General features: G+C 45.5%; 1 protein-coding gene across 17 annotated transcripts in view; it reads left to right on the forward strand.

Annotated features, from left to right (window-relative positions):
* The first annotated feature begins 2,143 nt into the window (after positions 1 to 2,143).
* LOC135300880 (pseudouridine-5'-phosphate glycosidase-like) overlaps positions 2,144 to 17,402 on the forward strand; it is a 34,998-nt gene continuing 19,739 nt past the window's right edge. For 3 of the 17 annotated variants that reach the window (XM_064420846.1, XM_064420847.1, XM_064420861.1), the window contains exons 1-11: positions 5,786 to 5,883; positions 6,948 to 7,051; positions 7,442 to 7,556; positions 8,850 to 9,024; positions 9,677 to 9,788; positions 10,771 to 10,877; positions 11,643 to 11,769; positions 12,315 to 12,435; positions 12,703 to 12,788; positions 13,854 to 13,978; positions 15,152 to 15,211. In XM_064420846.1, coding sequence (XP_064276916.1) covers positions 5,801 to 5,883; positions 6,948 to 7,051; positions 7,442 to 7,556; positions 8,850 to 9,024; positions 9,677 to 9,788; positions 10,771 to 10,877; positions 11,643 to 11,769; positions 12,315 to 12,435; positions 12,703 to 12,788; positions 13,854 to 13,978; positions 15,152 to 15,211 — 1,215 coding nt within the window. In that variant the 5' untranslated portion in view covers positions 5,786 to 5,800. Of the gene's footprint in view, positions 2,247 to 5,785; positions 5,884 to 5,903; positions 5,949 to 6,160; positions 6,378 to 6,947; positions 7,052 to 7,441; positions 7,592 to 8,849; positions 9,025 to 9,676; positions 9,789 to 10,770; positions 10,878 to 11,642; positions 11,770 to 12,314; positions 12,436 to 12,702; positions 12,789 to 13,853; positions 13,979 to 15,151; positions 15,212 to 17,402 lie in introns of those variants that run through there. The other 14 variants (XM_064420854.1, XM_064420862.1, XM_064420848.1 and 11 more) reach the window with 14 other exon arrangements.

Consider the following 17,402-nt stretch of genomic DNA (forward strand, 5'->3'; position numbering starts at 1 on the left):
AATGAGCAAATCCCAGCCTAACAACTGTAAATAGACTCTTAGAAACCAGGTGCACAGGGAAAGGAAAATAGTGTCCCATGGTGGACATGACAGAGTGACAAAAGTAATGTGGAGTTTCCCATTTCCTTTACGTCTCCAGCAGTGACACCCCTGAGAGAGGAAAGGTTTCAGGGGAGATGTAAACTCTAGGAATCACTCAGAAAGAAAAATGCCAGGGTGGCCATAGGGCCCAGCTCCCAATGAGCAGTGGGAATTTGCCATGGCAATTTCTTTCTTCCCAGCCGCTCCCATTTTACTCAGGAACCTGTTTAATATTAACTTCTACTTCTGAGGCCCGGAGGGGGAGGTAGCAGCAGCCAGCTGTGGGTCAGGGGCAGGCAGACAGGACTGGAAAGGCAGCTAACACTGCAGCAGGCAGGGACTGAGTTAAACACTGCCCCACACTTTCACACAAACCTGTCTCCAGCTCTTCTCCAGGGCTTTCCCTCCTGCCAGTCCCCTACTCGCTGTTTCCAAACCCCATCATCGCTATTGTCAACCATATCTCACACTGCAGAAGCCTGCTGGGAGCAATTCCAGAGCTGAGATAGGCACAAGACTGCAGCAGTGCCCTCAGAGGCTTGTTTGACCTGCCCCATTTTGTCTCAGAGACTCACAGGTTCATGTTGGAAAGCTGAGCTAAAAATCCAACAGGCTGATTTTCTACTGGATTTAAGGAAAAAAAAGGACAAATCAAGCAGAATATCCTTACCTCTGATTTACCTAATATGACAGGCTGGACTTGGGTGTCCACTGCATAAGATCACCTTGAGGTGATGTTGAGAATTGGAAACTGAGTGGCCAGTTTGGTTACTAAGCCATCTTGCCTGAGAGTATGTCAAAAACATGACGGTCCAGATAGATTCCTATAATACTGCAGTCTTGCCAAACATATTTAATTGAAAATAAAATTATGTCATTGTAATTTGTGTGTATTTTTTAGATGTTATTTTACCTACACATTTTCTTTCCAATACATCTGGCCACCCATCTTCCCAGGAAAAACATATTGTTCACAAAATCTTCCACATCCATTTATGGTATCTGAGGATGCAATCTATCATTCCTGCAATTAAATTCCCTCCAGACTGGGTAGCAGAAGTCAGAGGCAGATTGTCTTTGTAAGTCAGCAAGTTCTGTTTGAAGTTTCCTTGGATGTGTTTGGTTGAAGAGACTGGAAGGATGTAGAAAGTAAGACGCAATTTGTTACTGCTGGGTTAAACAGAAGTTGTGAAAAATTTGTTTTGAAGGGGACAAGTGTCAAGTGCAAATACTGCTTTAACAACCTACGTTTTACAATTTCCAGATTAATGGATTGCAGTAAAATCAGTTCCCTGACACTGATTACTTTAGCAATACATTAATAATTACTTAGTTTTATGTTGTGCATGGAAGCTGCACAGAATCATGTCTGTGTTTTAACTTGTAAATCAGTTCCTTCATGGTCGTCTAAATCTCAGCTCCGGTATTTTCTGCAGAATATAAAACTGAAACATGTACAATAGTATTGCATTAGATATCAAAGTATAATTTTTTTTTAGGAGGGGACAAACATTAATTTCACAGTCCTTGTTCAAAGCTGCCCTGGAACTACTAGAATGGATTGTCATTATAGGAGGAAACTATGGTAGTTTTTCCTGCGAACTCAACTCATGTTCTGGGTGTAGCCAGATATCTGCATCGTATAAAATGTGGCCACAGCTGTCTTTAGACCTATGGCTTTCCTTGCTGGAGAGGCCAAGAGCTGGGCAGAGCTCTCACTCTGGGAAGAAAGGGCTTTAACAGCTGCATTAGGCAAAGTTGTGGGGGAGGCATGAATGTGATTCCTCTGCTTTTTAGGAATAAGCACAATGGGGCTCAGTCTGCAAAGGCATTGTTTTATTGAGCAAGGAATTCACCGATTTTAAAAAAATCAAAGAGGAAAGGAATCTGAAAAATGAGAAAAGTCTTTTAAAGAGCAAGGGGAAAATCTGGCTCTGCGTGAACAAAAATAATCACTGAAGCTTTCCTGGCCCTGCCATGAAGTGGCCCCCTGCACCCTGGGCAGGGAGCAGTTGTGGAGCTCAGCTGTGCCTGTGGTTAATAATAAATAGATTCCCTTGGCCAGGAGTTCTGGCCAGCGCACCCCCTCCTCTGCCTCCTCCCAGGGCTCCCCAGGCACCGCTCCAGTACCCACCCAGCCTCCTTCCACGAGACAGACACCAGAGGTAAGAGACACCAGGCCATTGCTCCATGAGCTCAGATACGCAGCGTGGGTCACAGGGGAGGCGGGAGGAGAGCAGGTCCGTGCTCCAGCTGCCTGAAACGTGCACTAGGAATGCGCAAAGTTTGGTTACAAGGCAAAAGGTTGTATGGGTCTTGCAGCAAAACTTGCCAAGCTTCAAAACTCTTTGAGGCAGCTCAGGCTGGATGTTGGCCAAGCTTCCTGTGAATATCAGCGCAGCCCTGTTGGGTTTCAGGTGGTGACCAGCTGGTTTATATCCACTGCCAGTACAGCTTAGGCACTCCTTGGTGTTGTGCTTCTGAGTTTCGCGAGTTGTTAAAATTCAGAGCACAACTCGAGCAGCTCAACCGATCCCTGGCATAACCCTGTTGGCTTAATGAATTTATTCTGAAGCTGACTTTGCCCCAGAGAGTGAGCGGTGTGTAGGCACACATACAGCCATACCAGAACATTTGCATGAACCCATGATAGCTCAAGCTGCTGAGCTTAGCACGAGAAGGATTTGGAAAGTGGAAAATCTTAGTGTTTCAGTGGGGCGTGTATTATGTCTAGTTGATCCAGTCCCACATTTCTTAAATAGCACAGCCCAAGCTGTCCTGTATACTTGAAATCTTTAGATTTGGGCAAATATACTCTCCCTGGGTATAAGAATTTTCCATATAGCTAAAGTGCCACACACTGTACTGAGAGCAGAGCCATGTTCTGCTAACTGTAACATGAACACAGTACTGTTTTTTAATTAATTTGCCATCTGAATTAACAATAGGCACAAAGGACTGAAGAAGGGAATCCTTTCCTCGTAGTGAAGGGGTGAGGAACAGGGAGACTGGAGGGATATGGCCAAAAGCCCAGGGAAAGTATGTGAAGCAGCCAGGCATTGAGTGAAACTGCCTTGAGGCCCCGACCAGACCACTCTCTTAACATTTACAGCTCTCTCCCTCTCTTTCTCTGTTTGGGAATGAATTTAATTAGAGTGAAAAGGAGTTGCTAAGAGACCAGAGGAGTTCTGGAGTTTGTTGCTGGGGCTGAATTGCCACTCTGCTTCCAAGGCACTGTGCTAAAAAGGATGATGTAACATGAGCCTGCATAAAGCACTCCCAGCTCTAGGGAAAGCTGCTCTCTCCTCCTCGCAGCTCCAGTCTGGTTTGTCAGTTCTCAGCTCCTTTTTGAGCTCCTTATTTCCTCCTAGACACTGGCAAAAAACAGGTTCCTGTCCCTATAGCACTACTCTGCCTTGTAGATTGCTCCTTTGTTGCAGTTGGTTTGAGGGAAGAGGGCTCCCCGGGGTGTCCCCGGAGGGTCCCCTAGGCTGTGAGTTGGCTGGCAGCAGCAGCAGGCAAGGAGACCCCACACGGCTTCTGAGGGTGCTGATTAAATGAGTTTATTGGGGGTCCCACCCCCGGGAACAGCACGGTTACTGAGGGAAAAGGGGGGAAGGGGAAGGAGGGGGAGCCGAGGGGAGGGAAAGGACAAGAGAAGAGAAGGGCCAAGAGAGGGTCTGGTTTACCTCGCACGGTTTAAGAGGGAGATTGAAAGTGTGCGCGGAATCAGACTTGTGCCAATGGGATTACAGATACAGGATGGTTCAGGGCAGGACCGCAGGCTTGGAATAAACCGTACATTTTGGAGGGGTGAGACTGAGCATACCATTTAAATAAAATGTAACAACACACATCACCCTTTTTTCATTAGAAAGAAAAGATAAAGAGAAATATGACAATTAACAATTTAAAAAATGAAACAGTTATTATACAGTTTGGTAGCATACAAATTGTATACAAATACCATTGCAGTGAGGATTATGTTTTAAATAGTCCATTTGATTTGATGTTTGCTTTAGGTGGTAGGCAGCAAAGATAAAATGAGCATTTAATTGTAATAAATGGGTAATGTGGGTCCATGTTGCAGATTTTAAGCAAATTTAAAGCATGGGCAAGTGCTTAAGGGCTTCAGCCTTTAGCACTAAGGTCATATGAGAATTTTGGGATTGGCCTTTTCAGCGTGACTGGCCCAATGGTGTCTAACCTTTTCCAACCGGCTTTTCGGACCACCACAGCCCCCAGCTTATGCTGAGGTGCCAATTTTGTTCCCTCTCTCAGGGCTTTCACTTTCCAACTGGTTTAACCCAGAAGACACCCGGTTTTAGGTCATTAAAAGAAAAACAAAAAGAAAAAAAAAGAAATTTGGCTTCAGCTACTACCTATACTTAGGGAGCATTCACCACAAAAACCATCAAAATACTTTCCCAGACACCATTTTAGGTTATCAGTCACCCTCAGAACCCACTGAGGACAGCATAGACCCAACAGCGATTTTGATTCAGCAGTCTAATACTGTCTCAACCCTTGCTATTAAAGAAACAATCAAAAACTGCTTCTTGTTGGATCTACTCTTGTGACCTGACAGGCCCCTGCTTTCTAAAACTGAAAACAGGACAATCTGCAATATGAGCACACACAAACTAGAAAAGCGTAATTGTAAAAACTACTTCATGGGGATAGGAAGGAGTGGAGAGAGGACAGGTATTGGATAAGAATGATAAAAACGTTAGAGGCTTTTAGGATAAAAGTTCTAGCTTCTAGTTTCAGCTAGAACAAGTGGATGGGGATTGGGAACTGGAGGGATTTCGGGGAGCCAGGGACTCTGCGAAGGAAAAACCTTTTTGGGGTACCCTGTGCCTTCAAGCGGTTTGCTCCTGGTGAACTACCCAGAATAAGGAAAAAAGGGGTATGGATTGCAGAGAAGGATATTATCCTGCTCTTGGAATAACAGGGAAAAGAGATCATAAGGTAGAATTTTCAATTCAGTGAAATGTTGAAGCTTAGCCATGTGGCTGCAGTGCTGGGTTTAGAAGGATGGAGTGTGTTATAAATTTTAAAATGCAAATTAGCCAATTTTAATAAAAATATGAAAAATAAAATTTATTTTGTGACCGTAAAAACAGTCTCGACAGCCACCACCAAAACGGACAGTGTATCACCCCCGGCTGGTGATACGGGTGAATGTGAGGAAAGGACCCACTGGTGCCTGACCTCCCCGTCCACACCAACTGCTTCGAGGCAGCAGTTCTTATACAGTTTATTTGGCCTGCGGCAGAAAGTCTTTGTTTCCTTCTGAGTTCTTCATATTCAAGGTGGTTTCTTTCTCTGGCTTGGGCTGCACAAAGCCTCCGTCCGGGAATAGGATGATCCACTTCCCTAGTTCCCGGAATCTGGCATTCATATTCAAGGGGTTGATGGTCCTGGTCTCTTCAGATAGGCATCTTGTCTGGGCCATCAGCACCTGGCGTCTTTGGGCATAGGTGCTGTTGAACGCTCATCCCTGGTGCAGCTGGAGTCCCCTTCGGATGCAAATGTCGTGATGTCTTTGTGGTTGCCTAGATTTCCCAACCTGAAGGAAAAGGGATTCTCCCCCCCCCCCCGCCCAGTTTATTTCATACACATATATTTTTATACAACATTTATTTCCACGAATTACTAACTATATTCCTAACAGAGTGGATTCCCGAGGGTTTGTTAAGAGGAAGGTGGGTTAGGGATGGAGTTAGGGAGAAGGAGCAGCGAGAGGAGAGAAAGACCGAGGAAGGAGGTCACAGAACTGAGGAAAACAGTTTTGGGGAGGTGCGGGGCTCGGACAAAGCTGAAAACTGCATTTTGGTGGTCTGGTGGCTCCCCCGCAGAAACGGGTGTGCTTGGGTTCCTTCTTTCGCCGCTGCTGTGGTCCAGGGCGCATCGGCTGCTGGGGCCCGGCCATCCACACGGCTCTGCGGCCCGCCCTGCCCCGGCCACCTCCGGGCCGGGAGCGGGGGCTCGGCCCGGCCGCGGCGGAATGGCGGCGCGGTGTCTCGCGGGCCTCTGCGCCGGGGTGGAGGGGCCGAGGGCGGCGGGGAAGCGGGGTTCTGCGGGGTTCTGCGGGGTTCTGCGGGGTTCTGCGCTGTGCCGCAGCCGTCGTGTGTCGTCTCAGGGCTGTCGGTGCTCTTGCCGAGCGTTGGCTGCTATTTGTAGCAGTTCGTTTTGGGGGTGTCCCCAGAGGGCCCCCCAGGCTGTGAGTTCACTGGCAGCAGCAGCAGGCAAGGAGACTCCACACGGCTTCTGAGGGTGCTGATTAGAAGAGGGTTTATTGGGGGTCCCATCCCCGGGAGTATGGTGGTTACTGAGGGAGAAGGGGAAAGGGGGAGAGGCAGAGGGCCTAGGGGAGGGAAGGGCCAAGAGGGGAGGAGAAGGGCCAAGAGAGGGTCTGGTTTCTTGCTAAACCTGGCACAGCAGCCACATCACTAAGTCTCAACATTTCATTGGAATAAACCACGCTCCTTGTAACCTTTCACATTGGAGGTGGCAGTGGCTGGGTCTGTCATCTATCATGAGCAGGTTACTTTGGAATTGAAAAGGTTTTCTGCTTCAGAATTCTCCCTAGTTTGTTACTCCTCATCCCTTCCTCTGCTCCACCACGCTTTCAGCCCAGCATTAATGGGCCAGGTGACCCCTTCCAACTCCATTTCTGCAGCTTAACATTTTGTTTTGCCACTCTGGCTCATGCTTGAAACACCAGGAGATTCTAAGCCACCTCTTAAGCAAAGGGCTGTCTACCTTCCAAGGTCAAGGCAAGAACTGATATGTTTAGCTTCTTACAGTCACATCATTGCTAAATTACATCTTTCCTTTTCACCTGACCCCTGTTACCTCAGGACCATCCATACACACAAGATGATTAGGAAGATAACTCTCAGCCTGGGAAGACACGTGTCCTCCATGGCATGTGGGGCCACGCAGGTGAGAAGACTTCTGCATGGTGAGTAGTGCACTGAGTTCCTGTGGTGTCCTTGGTGCTTCCACTCTTCTAAAACATATTTCCATCTTTAGGTGTGATTGCAGGGCTCAGTTTGTTCACAATAATGTTCAAGTGGAATAACAATACAACTGCAGAAATGGTGGCAGAGGATCCTTCAGTGATGGTGATGAGGATTATAATTCACATTAACAGTAGAGATGTTTTGCACACATTTCACTTACATAAAACACAGCTCTAGTCTTCTTGAAGTTATTTGTAAATTCACCCCAAAGAACAGCTGAAGAGGGGGATAAATTTGTTGTGATGACGACAATTTGCTTTTTATAAAACAGCTCAGTAGTTACTGCAAATACTCACACAAATAACTCACTCTTCTGTGTTTATCCCCAGGTGGTTATGTCAGGATTCATCCCTCTGTACAGGAAGCTCTGGTGGAGGGGAGGCCCGTCGTAGCCTTGGAAAGCACCATCATTACACATGGCATGGCCTATCCTCTGAATTTGAGGTGGTGGATGTTGATGTTCCTCATTCGGTGAAGTTGTAAGAATGAAGCACATAACTTACTGGATTGGTATCAGTATTCTTGGTCAAGCCAGAGCCGTTGCAAGAACAAATGGAAATGTCAGGTTGTTAGGCATGCAGGCTGTGACCTCAAGTGTAAAACAATTGTATTTGGACTTTTAAGGTCAGATACAGGGAGCTTAGTTATCTCCTTATCCAACACCTTAAATTTCTGGCTTCCTTTAAAATAGAGCAGCAGATAGTGTCACCACTTTCTTTAAAAGAGAGCTATCAACTTTTTCGACTGCATAGTTTGAAGACATTGAAAACACTCTGCAGTTTCTTTTCCTGTATCTTTTGTAATGCAAAAAGGATTGAAACATAATAATGAAATCTGTTCCTTAGCCCACTCAGAGCAACTACTGTGAGAGCTCCTGGTCCCTTCTCACTGTCTTCTGTACCCTGCATGGAATCCCCCACCTCTACTCTTTGTTTATCAATTTTCAGTAGACTTGTGTTTCATTGAGTTACAGTGCCAGAAATTGTTCCACTCTCCCCTCCATCCTTGCTTCCAGAAAGCACAGAAGGGTTTTGGTATTGATTTTCCATCTTGCTTTTTACCTGGCCATTATTCTGTCTGACATTCTCTCTTAAAATGAAGCTCTGAAAACTCGATTTTTGGGAAGAGGTAGTTTCAATAGTTAAAGATTGCCAAGCATATGTCCAGATAGCTCAGAAAGGGAGAAGAAGCTGCTCCTAAAAAGGATAGTGTATGAACGACCAAGTACAAAATCTGCTAAACTTAAGCTTAGTCTGCAGCCCTGAAGTACCCTAAGGCAGCAGATTTTTGGCACTGTTTTTAACTCTGCATCTCACTGACTGTATTATGAAAAATATATCCTGTTCATTTTACGAGGACTTGAACTACCTGGGGTTTCTGTGAAGGTCTATTATGTCAGAGAAATAACAGGTAAAAGAAAAAGAAAAGTCCTATTTTGAGAAGATCCATATTTTCAGTAGTATATTGTACAACCAGATTTGCTTGTAAACCAAATGGTTTTTCTCAGAAATGAAGCACAGAGCTTGGATATTGCCATCCTTGAAAATGGGAGCTCTTTGCTTCTGCAAGTTCAAGGGCAAAGATTTCTGCCATGAGGCAGATACAAGAAGAACAGGATGTAGCTGAAACCACAAGAACTGTAGAATTGTGAATGATGGCCATCAAACATGACAGTTTTCTTGCCTGATTGTTTCCGTCCATAATTTTGTGATTATTGTCTTGTTTGTCTTATTTCAGCATGGCCAGAGAGGTGGAAGAAATTGTAAGAATAAATGGAGCAGTGCCAGCCACTGTAGGTATTTTAAGGGGCCAAATCCATGTGGGACTCACAGATGAGGAACTCGAGTTCTTGGCAAGCAGTAAGAATGCAGTTAAAGTGTCTCGCAGAGATTTTCCTTTCGTCCTCAGCCAGGTATGGTGTGCAAACTTTCTAGTCTAGTCTGTCCTAGTAAAGTATTGCTGCTTTTCTAGCAACAGTATAGTGCTGTCCAGCTTCATGCCAGGTGGCTTTTAATCTTCTCAAAAATATAATGGAAAGTGGTATCCTATGGTGAGCACAAAAGTGGCCCTAACTAGACTCATAATACAGGAGGATAAGGGAATGACATACATTAAATAGGGCTTCTGAAAAGTCATTCTGGTTGTGCTGGCAAGCCATGGGCACTTGGCTAAGAATATTCTTATTGGCATGATAGGACATTCTCTCATTGCATGTAAACTATGTGACACTTAGGCCATCCCAGGCTTAAAGTGGCAGCTAAAGGTGCCTCTAGCTGCCTGTGGAACACCCTGGAGAGCAAAGGCCTCTGCTATGAGGGCAAGAACAGCTTATATAGCAGGGACGACAGATGATTCACAGAATCACAGAATAGTCTGAGTTGGAAGGGACCCACAAGGATTATAGAGTCCAGCTTCTAAGTGAATTCCTCTGCCTTTTGGCTAAAAGAGTATTTGTGTTAGAATTTCACTGCTCAGCTGCTCACAGTGCAGTGTGGCAGACCACAGCTGTAGCTGCTCCTCCATGTCACCCTGGGTGCTGACTGTGGCTGGTTGTTCCCTGCCAGGGCTTGTCCGGTGGCACGACCGTGTCTGGAACAATGATCACGGCACACAAAGCAGGAATTCCTGTGTTTGTGACAGGTGGCATAGGAGGTGTCCATCGGGATGGGGAGAACAGTAAGAACATCAATGCATTCTACTTTTCACTCTGTTGCTACAGTTTCATTCAATTCCTTCTTTTCCTTTTTTCCCAACCTGTCCTACAGTAACTGTCTGTTCAGAAGAATAAAGTTAACATTCTTCTTGATCAAACTAGGGTTGCTTTCTCCCTTATGTCCCCTTTCTAAAAGTTTCCAAATATTCCTCTTGAGCCCTGGACAGTTGTTAAGGGAGTGGAAGTTTCTCTTTATCCCCTGCTTATACGGGGTTATATTGATGTTGTTTGGTGCAACAGGAGCTGACTGCACTTCTGCCTCTTTGTAATGTCTGGATAACCTGATACTGGCTGCCAAGCACAGTGTTGTTATCAGCTCTCTCAGCTGAAGAGAAGAGCCTTGCCACAGAACAGTGTGCTCTGTGTTAGAGGTGTGTTGTCCTCTCTGGAAGATGGCTTGGTCTTGGCTGCACAGTTTGTGGCTTTTAGGTGCTTTCTCTCTTCTCAGCCATATATATTTCCATCACAACCTAAGTGCAGTGCCCTGTTGTATGCCATCCCTTTCAGATGTGATACAAATTCCAGACCAGGGAGTTTCCTGAAGTTCTCCTGTGGTACTTTCTTTTTTTTGCAAGCATTGTCATTTCCAAACTCAAAATCTACTTCAATGGTATTGCATCTCCTTGAACCTCATCCTTGCTCTACAACACCTTTTTCTTTCTTTCTTTCCTACCAAATTTTTGCATGCTCTTTGTCAATGTGATCAAAGAGCCAAGAGATAAGACTGCACCTCTGCCCTTAGCCATTTGACTTCTTTTTGTCAATACCTCTTTCAATCTCAACACCTAAAGTCATGATCTAAACCTTTAATATTTGCTTGTGGATCGAAGCAGTTTTAAAGCCAGGCAGTGGCATCCTGGGCCTATGTAGCTTTTTAGGAGGTCAGAGCTCACCAGCTTGGAGTACAACGCAATCACCAACTCAGTGCTCCTTGTCCCTTGGCAGCTCTGGATGTGAGTGCTGACTTGACAGAGCTAGGACGAACACCGGTGGCTGTTGTATCTGCAGGAGCCAAGTCTATCCTTGATATTGGCAGGACACTGGAATATCTGGTAGGTAGCATGAGCTGTGGTGTCAAAGCAGATAATGTTCTTTGTGCACAGAGCGCCCAGCGGCTTTGGGATGGGTCCTAAGCCAAAGATTTTCAGAAATTGCTACTGAGAGGATGTGAAGCCATATTTACAGTTCTGTAGTCCTGGGGCTGTACAAGCACTTGGCTGCTCCCTAATATAAAGCTATCCATGTCCAGGGGCTGTTCCAGCAGCTGCTCCAACTGATGTCAAAGGTAGTGCTATCCATGTCCTTTTTCTTTGGCGTTAGATTTGCTTTTCCAGGATGATGCTCCCAGAAACCGATGGATCAGGAAAGCTAGATCTGTCGAACACTAAAATAAAATCAGAATTAAAAAGGGAATCAGTTGATTTTCAGCAGTCACCTTTTAAAGTCTGAGATGTTGGCTCAGGGCCAGCACTTTAGATGACAGCTAACACTGATATTTCTCAATCGCAAGCAGAACTCATTTTTATCCTGTCAGTTCATGGCATGTCTTCAGATCCCAGGCTGTTATCTTGGACTCATGATGGTGCCAATGACAGCTGCATGGCTTTGGATCAGCCCCATCACCCACAAAGGATGCCCATACCTCCTCTGCCTCAGTGAGCCAGATCTGATCTAGCCACTTACCATGTCTGGCTCTTGGTGAGAGGATAGAACAGAATGGGATGTACAAAAATAACCACAACTTGTGCCAAAGGAAGGCAGTATCTTTTTAGTTTCCCTCCATTAATCACCTGCTTGTCTCACCTCCACTGCTGCAGGAGACTCAGGGTGTGTGCGTGGCTGCCTTTGGAGAATCAAGAGAGTTCCCAGCCTTCTTCTCACGCCAGAGTGGCTTCCAAGCACCATACCATGTCCGGGATGAAGAGGAGGCAGCTAAACTCATTGGTGTGTTTCAGATGGCAAAGGCCCATGTAAAGTCCTGGGAAGGAGGGACACAAGAATTACTCTGGATGAGGCACTTTCTTCAAATCTGCAGAAAAATTTGCTCTGAAAAACTGTTGCCATCCCACCTCCCCCATTCCTGCATCAAAAGTGCTTTGAAAATACAGCAGCAGAGAAGTCCAGTCTTTACAGCAAGTGAAACTGCAAGCCAGCTGCAGCCAGCTTGGCATGCTCATTCATGTTTTATTCCATCTGGTGAAGTGAAGGCAGCAATAATATGTGGACAAAAACAGCTTCTGGGGCCTTAGAATCAGTTTTTAAAAAAGAGAAGAAAAAGCCTTTGCCCCTTTTACTGTGCAGACAGACTCAAAATAATTAGGCAGATGTAAATTGGTTGGGTAGCTGGAAAAGATCCTAATCTTGGGTCAGCTAAGAACTGGAGCTTGAGCTCTGAGGCTTCCTACACCTTGTGCCCACTCTCCTCTGTCCTTTTCCTTCAGCACCTGACTTCTCCAAGGAGTGCTAACAATATTCCCATCCTCTCCCAGACAGTGCTCTGGGGCTGGGCCTGAGCAGCGGGGTGCTGATAGCAGTGCCCTGTCCCCAGGAGCGAGCTGCCGAGGGCCAGGCCATCGAAAAGGCCATCCAGCAAGCTCTCAGCCAAGCCAGGTGAGAAGCAACCTAAGCCTTTGCCTTTGCTCAGCCCATGGTCTTGGGGGAGTAAACAAATCCAGGGACACTGCTGCAGGAGCTGTAGCACAGCTTAACCTTGGGAATGGGTGAGCCCAGAACTCATTTTCAACTTTATCTAACCTAAAGCTTGTTTACAGGACTTGTTATGGTATGTGGTTATGGCGATAAAGTATCTGCTGGCAACAGTGCTTCTCCTCTGATGCCATTTCAGCTCATCTGTGAGTATTTTCTTTATACTTGCAGGTCCAAAGGAATCACAGGCAAAGAAGTGACCCCGTTTTTGTTACAGAAGCTCACAGAATTAACTGATGGGAAATCGTTGGACTCTAGTATCCTCTTACTAAATGGGAGGGGCTGGGGGGAAAGAAAGTACTCCAGTGTATTTTCTATCTCTTCTGATAATGCCTGGTAGGAAACACTGCCACTTTATTGATGGTCTAGCAAGGAGCAAACAGATGAGAGTTTAGCACCTGCATCCTGATTTTTCAGGCACATCCTTACTGCCTTCATCCCCTTTTACATTAAAAACTGGAGGGCAGCACAGATGGCAGCTAGTCCAGAACCCAAAAAAATCCTTCATATCTGCCCCTGGGGCTTGCCTGCTCTGTGATGGAATCTCTAGATGCTGTTGTCTGTGCTGGGGTTGGACACTGCTAGGTCCCTGGGCTTCCCAGAGCACTGTGCTGTACATCACACTGCCTTATCCAGCCTTCCCTGGGGGTGCAGAGAAGGAGAGATTTGGAGGACAAACACCCCTGGGTGAGCAGGAATCCTACGGCACAGCCAGGAGAAAGCAGAGGTACTGGCTGGGATGGCAGTGTAGGATCTGGGAGAGCCAGATTCACATCCAGGCTCTGCTGCCATCCCTGTAGAAGACCTGACCAATCAGGGCAGAATGGCAAAGGCATTTTTGGATGTAAAAGCTATATGCAGCCACAAAGTAGGGCTTTCAAAGACTCTGATACTCTGCTCCCAGTGCAATTTGCTAAAAAAAATTGCTTATAGTTACTTGGCAAAATCTCTGTAGGTATCTCTCTCTGGAAAAGCTGACTAAGATCCTCTAAGGTTTTTAGGCTCTCTGCTGTAATTTAAGTACTTCACCTTCTCTTTTCTCTGTGAAGTCTTTGCTTTTATTCCCCACCCATCAAAGTCAGGCTTCCTCTCTGTGGTGAAGGAAGGTGAATTAAAAAAAAAAAAAGAAAAGAAAAATCTGAGTTTTCATTCAGCATTGTAACCCACTATACTTGTCCCCAAAGGATTATGTTATGGGGGATCAAACCTATCAACTCCCAGCATGTATTTCCTGCTTTCTCCCTCCAAACAGTTTCTACATAAGTTTCTAACAGGTCAGACTTGCTGGTATTTTTAATTTTCCTCAAAGAAATGCTCAACAGACCTTGCACTGATCCAGAACAATGCCAGAGTGGGCAGCTGCATTGCAGTGGCCCTCAGCAAACTGCAGAAAGCCAGAAGGAAGGGGAGCCAGCCTGGGCGAAAGGACATGACTGCACCCCAACCAGTGAGTCCTCTGCTGGCCTCCATATGATGCCAGTCTGCTGACAGCACAAGATAAATTTATATCTGTTCCCAAAAGTAAAAGATGACTCAGCCAGAGACCAATCATTCTCCTTCATGCTGTCAGACATTCTCCCTTTAGTTTCCCTTGTTATTCTTGAAAGATAAGTGTCTTCTCCTCCTCCCCTTATCCACATTTACAAGGAATAAACACTGACAGTGGCCTAATCTCATTAAGTCTTAGACCATCAAGGCCATTAAAACTTTAATAACGTTTTCACCTTTTACTGAGCCCTTATGATGTACAGCTTCTCTCTATCGCTCTTTAGTACCAGGCAACTTGTGACTACAGGAATAGACCTGGAAGAGGGTGGGGAGAGATATTTTGAGCTGAGCTGCTGAGCCATAAATATCTCTTTTTGTTGGCCTCCTGCTCATGACTGACAAAATCATAAGAGTTATAGCACATCCCAAACAAGATCTACTATAACTCTAATACTCTATTCACTGTCTTGGATTTTGTCTGTGACATGTAATTTGCAGGAAATCTCTTTTAGGTGGTCTTTAGAGGTTTTCTAAAACCCATTTGCAATAAGGTTTATCAGCATAAAAGAGAGCAGTGACTCCAGAGGCAATAGCCCAGCATTTGATGAGAAAAAACATCTGTATGTCCCCAAAGAATCCAGAAACTTCCTGTTTGTGGAGCTAAACTGCTTATTCTGGCTTTGTAGGACAATAAAATAAGTGATCTGTAAAGTGTCACTGGGTATGGCAATTTCTCCTGGGAGCTTGCAAGAAATTACTGCATTTTCCTGCCCACTTTTTCCCATTTTCTTCGCTTTTTTACACACCAGTGCTTGAATGTTTCTGAGGCCTGGTATATCACACAGAGAAACCATCAGCATCCCTGTGTGTCAACTGCAACATCCCACCTGACACACTGGGCCTGGCTGTCAGCAGGCATAATTCAGAAAGCAACAAAGAGAAGAGACTTTGATTCTTTCTGATTGGGATTGTACAAACCTGCATGTAACTATTCAAAAGAAGCACTGGCCCTTACACTGTAAATGAGAGAGCTTTCAAGAGGATGGGAAAAGTGACCAGGCAAAGCAAAGAAGATTTGGAAACTTCCTGAAGTACTTCCAGCCACTTTTTACCTCTTTCTTTCCTGTTAAAGGTGGTGATTGGCGGTATCAACGTGGACTTTATAGCCAAGGCACAGAATGCTGAGATCCTGGTACTGTACCTGTAGCAGTTTTTTCAGCACCAATGTATTTCCAGCTGCTTTTACAGGAGTGCCAAGCCAAAGGGGTTAGGGGGAAGGTGTTATCCCTGGATGATATCCACATGTGTGCATGCACACACTTGGGAATGCTGCACACTTGATGTGTTGTTTAGATGGATAATGGAGTGATGTATACTGACCTACTCTGTCCCCAAAGTGAAAATCACCATCCCTGAAACTGAAGAGAGGGACAAAGCATTGTATCATTCATACATCCTCCCCATAGTGGGGAAACCCCAGGTAACCTATGTGTCTGAGACTGTCTTAACTATGGGAAGCAGCACAAATAGGAGCAAGAATCTCTGTGCAGAGTACTCATGAAGGATTTGAGCCTCTTACACACACAAGAAAAAAACCAACAAAAAAAGGAAAAAAACCACCCCAAAAATGGCTTTAAAAATTAGAACATTTTAAATGTTACCAGACTCCCTTTGTCTCAGTTTGGGTTGAACAAGAAGCAAACAAGAAGGTAAAGTGGACCAAACCTGGGAGCCCCCATGCAGATGACAGCTGTTTGCATGGCCTGTACAATTTTTGTCGAGCTGTACGGAGTACTGCAGATTGAGGTGGTGAAGCTTGCTCAAAAATTCTTTGGTGTCTCAAATTACTCTGTGATGATAGCCAAGGCAGGAAGCTTCTGCCATCAGATGGGACAGCCTGTGAAGACCTCAGTCAGATAGGGAAAATGTGCTGGGGAAGCTGTCTGTAAGGAATTTGGCTATTAAATGAAGCAGGGGCCAAACAATGTTACAATGGTCAAGGGTGAAATATCCTGTCATATCAGTTATGAAAGCTTGCAAAAGCAAAAGTTCAGCTGCTTCAGCTGTGATGTAACCAATACCATACAAGACCTACACTCAGCCATCAGGACAAGGAGCTGAGCTGTCTCCAAGGAAAGACAGGCATTCCCTGGCATGTCAGACATGAGTGCAGATTTCTGGACCACCTATAGCATGGTGAGGGGGCCAAGGACCAGTGTAGGTCCTGTGGGAACAGCTGACAAGGGGAAAAGGGGGCTTTCAATGTTGCATTAAAAGGTGAGGTGTTAGCCGCCCTTCTGACTTCAGTGAGCCCTCGAGCTCATGGTGCATGGTGGCTGGTACCCATGTGCTAAGCCTCAGGAGGATTTGCAAACTGCCAGACAGAAAGCTCCTGCCGACAGCTGCTGTGGTTAGGCACACAGGAAAGGCCCCTCTCAATATCACTGTTTTGGCTTTTTAAAGACACATTTTTTTCAAAGGACTCCACACCCAGCAGATCCCACCTTTATGCCTGCTGGATTTGTTGCAGAGCATTGGGTAGCACTCTCTCCTCATGCTATCTCAGCAGGAAAGCAGCTGTGTTCTGACCTGGTTGTAATTCCCACATGGCTTTCAAGGCTACCCAGAAGCTAAATGCTTAATATGTAACTATCTGACCTGCTGAGAAGGATGAACAATTTTGCTCAGAGAAAGTTGCTGGGAAAACCATTATGGTTATCATTCTCTCAGGATACCCAGAAGCTGAGCAGAGTCTCATTTTCACATTAAGAATTCAAACCTCTTAGGACATGGGAGAAGATTCCAGAGACTTCCTCAATTCTCTGATACTTTGCCAGAAAGCATCAGCCCAGCCTCATTTCAGATTATTTTTAGCAAGCCCATTTTCACCTAAATTCTTTAATCTGGGCCAGCCCTACCCAAACCCATGAAGAGATATTTGGATACCACTCCAAGTTACAACTGAGTTGGCAAGGTGTGAAGAGAGCCACTCATTTATTTTTCTTTAAGAGCCAGCTGCTGGTTTCTCTCTCACTGTACACACCTGGTACTTTAAAGAGAGATTTAGCATCTTCATTTTTTTTAGCCCCTGTGGGGTTCTACAACAGGAGAGGTCACCCATAACTGGATCCCTGAGCAGGAAGGAGGCTGCTACATCTGCTCTTAGGGCAAGGTTTGGCATAAAAAAGTCACCCAGAAGCTCTGCCTCTGGGCTATATGGGGAACTAAGAGAGAGGATCAGCATGCCAGGCAGAAAAATGAGCCAATGAGTATTTTCACCATTCCTGCAGGCATCAGTTTTAAAACACAGATAATGGAATTACATAAACCACAGCTTGTGCTTATTGCTGATGGTAGCTAGCACCCTCTTTAAAGACTGAAAT

Source organism: Passer domesticus, chromosome 5 (genome assembly GCF_036417665.1).
Source record: "Passer domesticus isolate bPasDom1 chromosome 5, bPasDom1.hap1, whole genome shotgun sequence".
NCBI lineage: Eukaryota > Metazoa > Chordata > Aves > Passeriformes > Passeridae > Passer > Passer domesticus.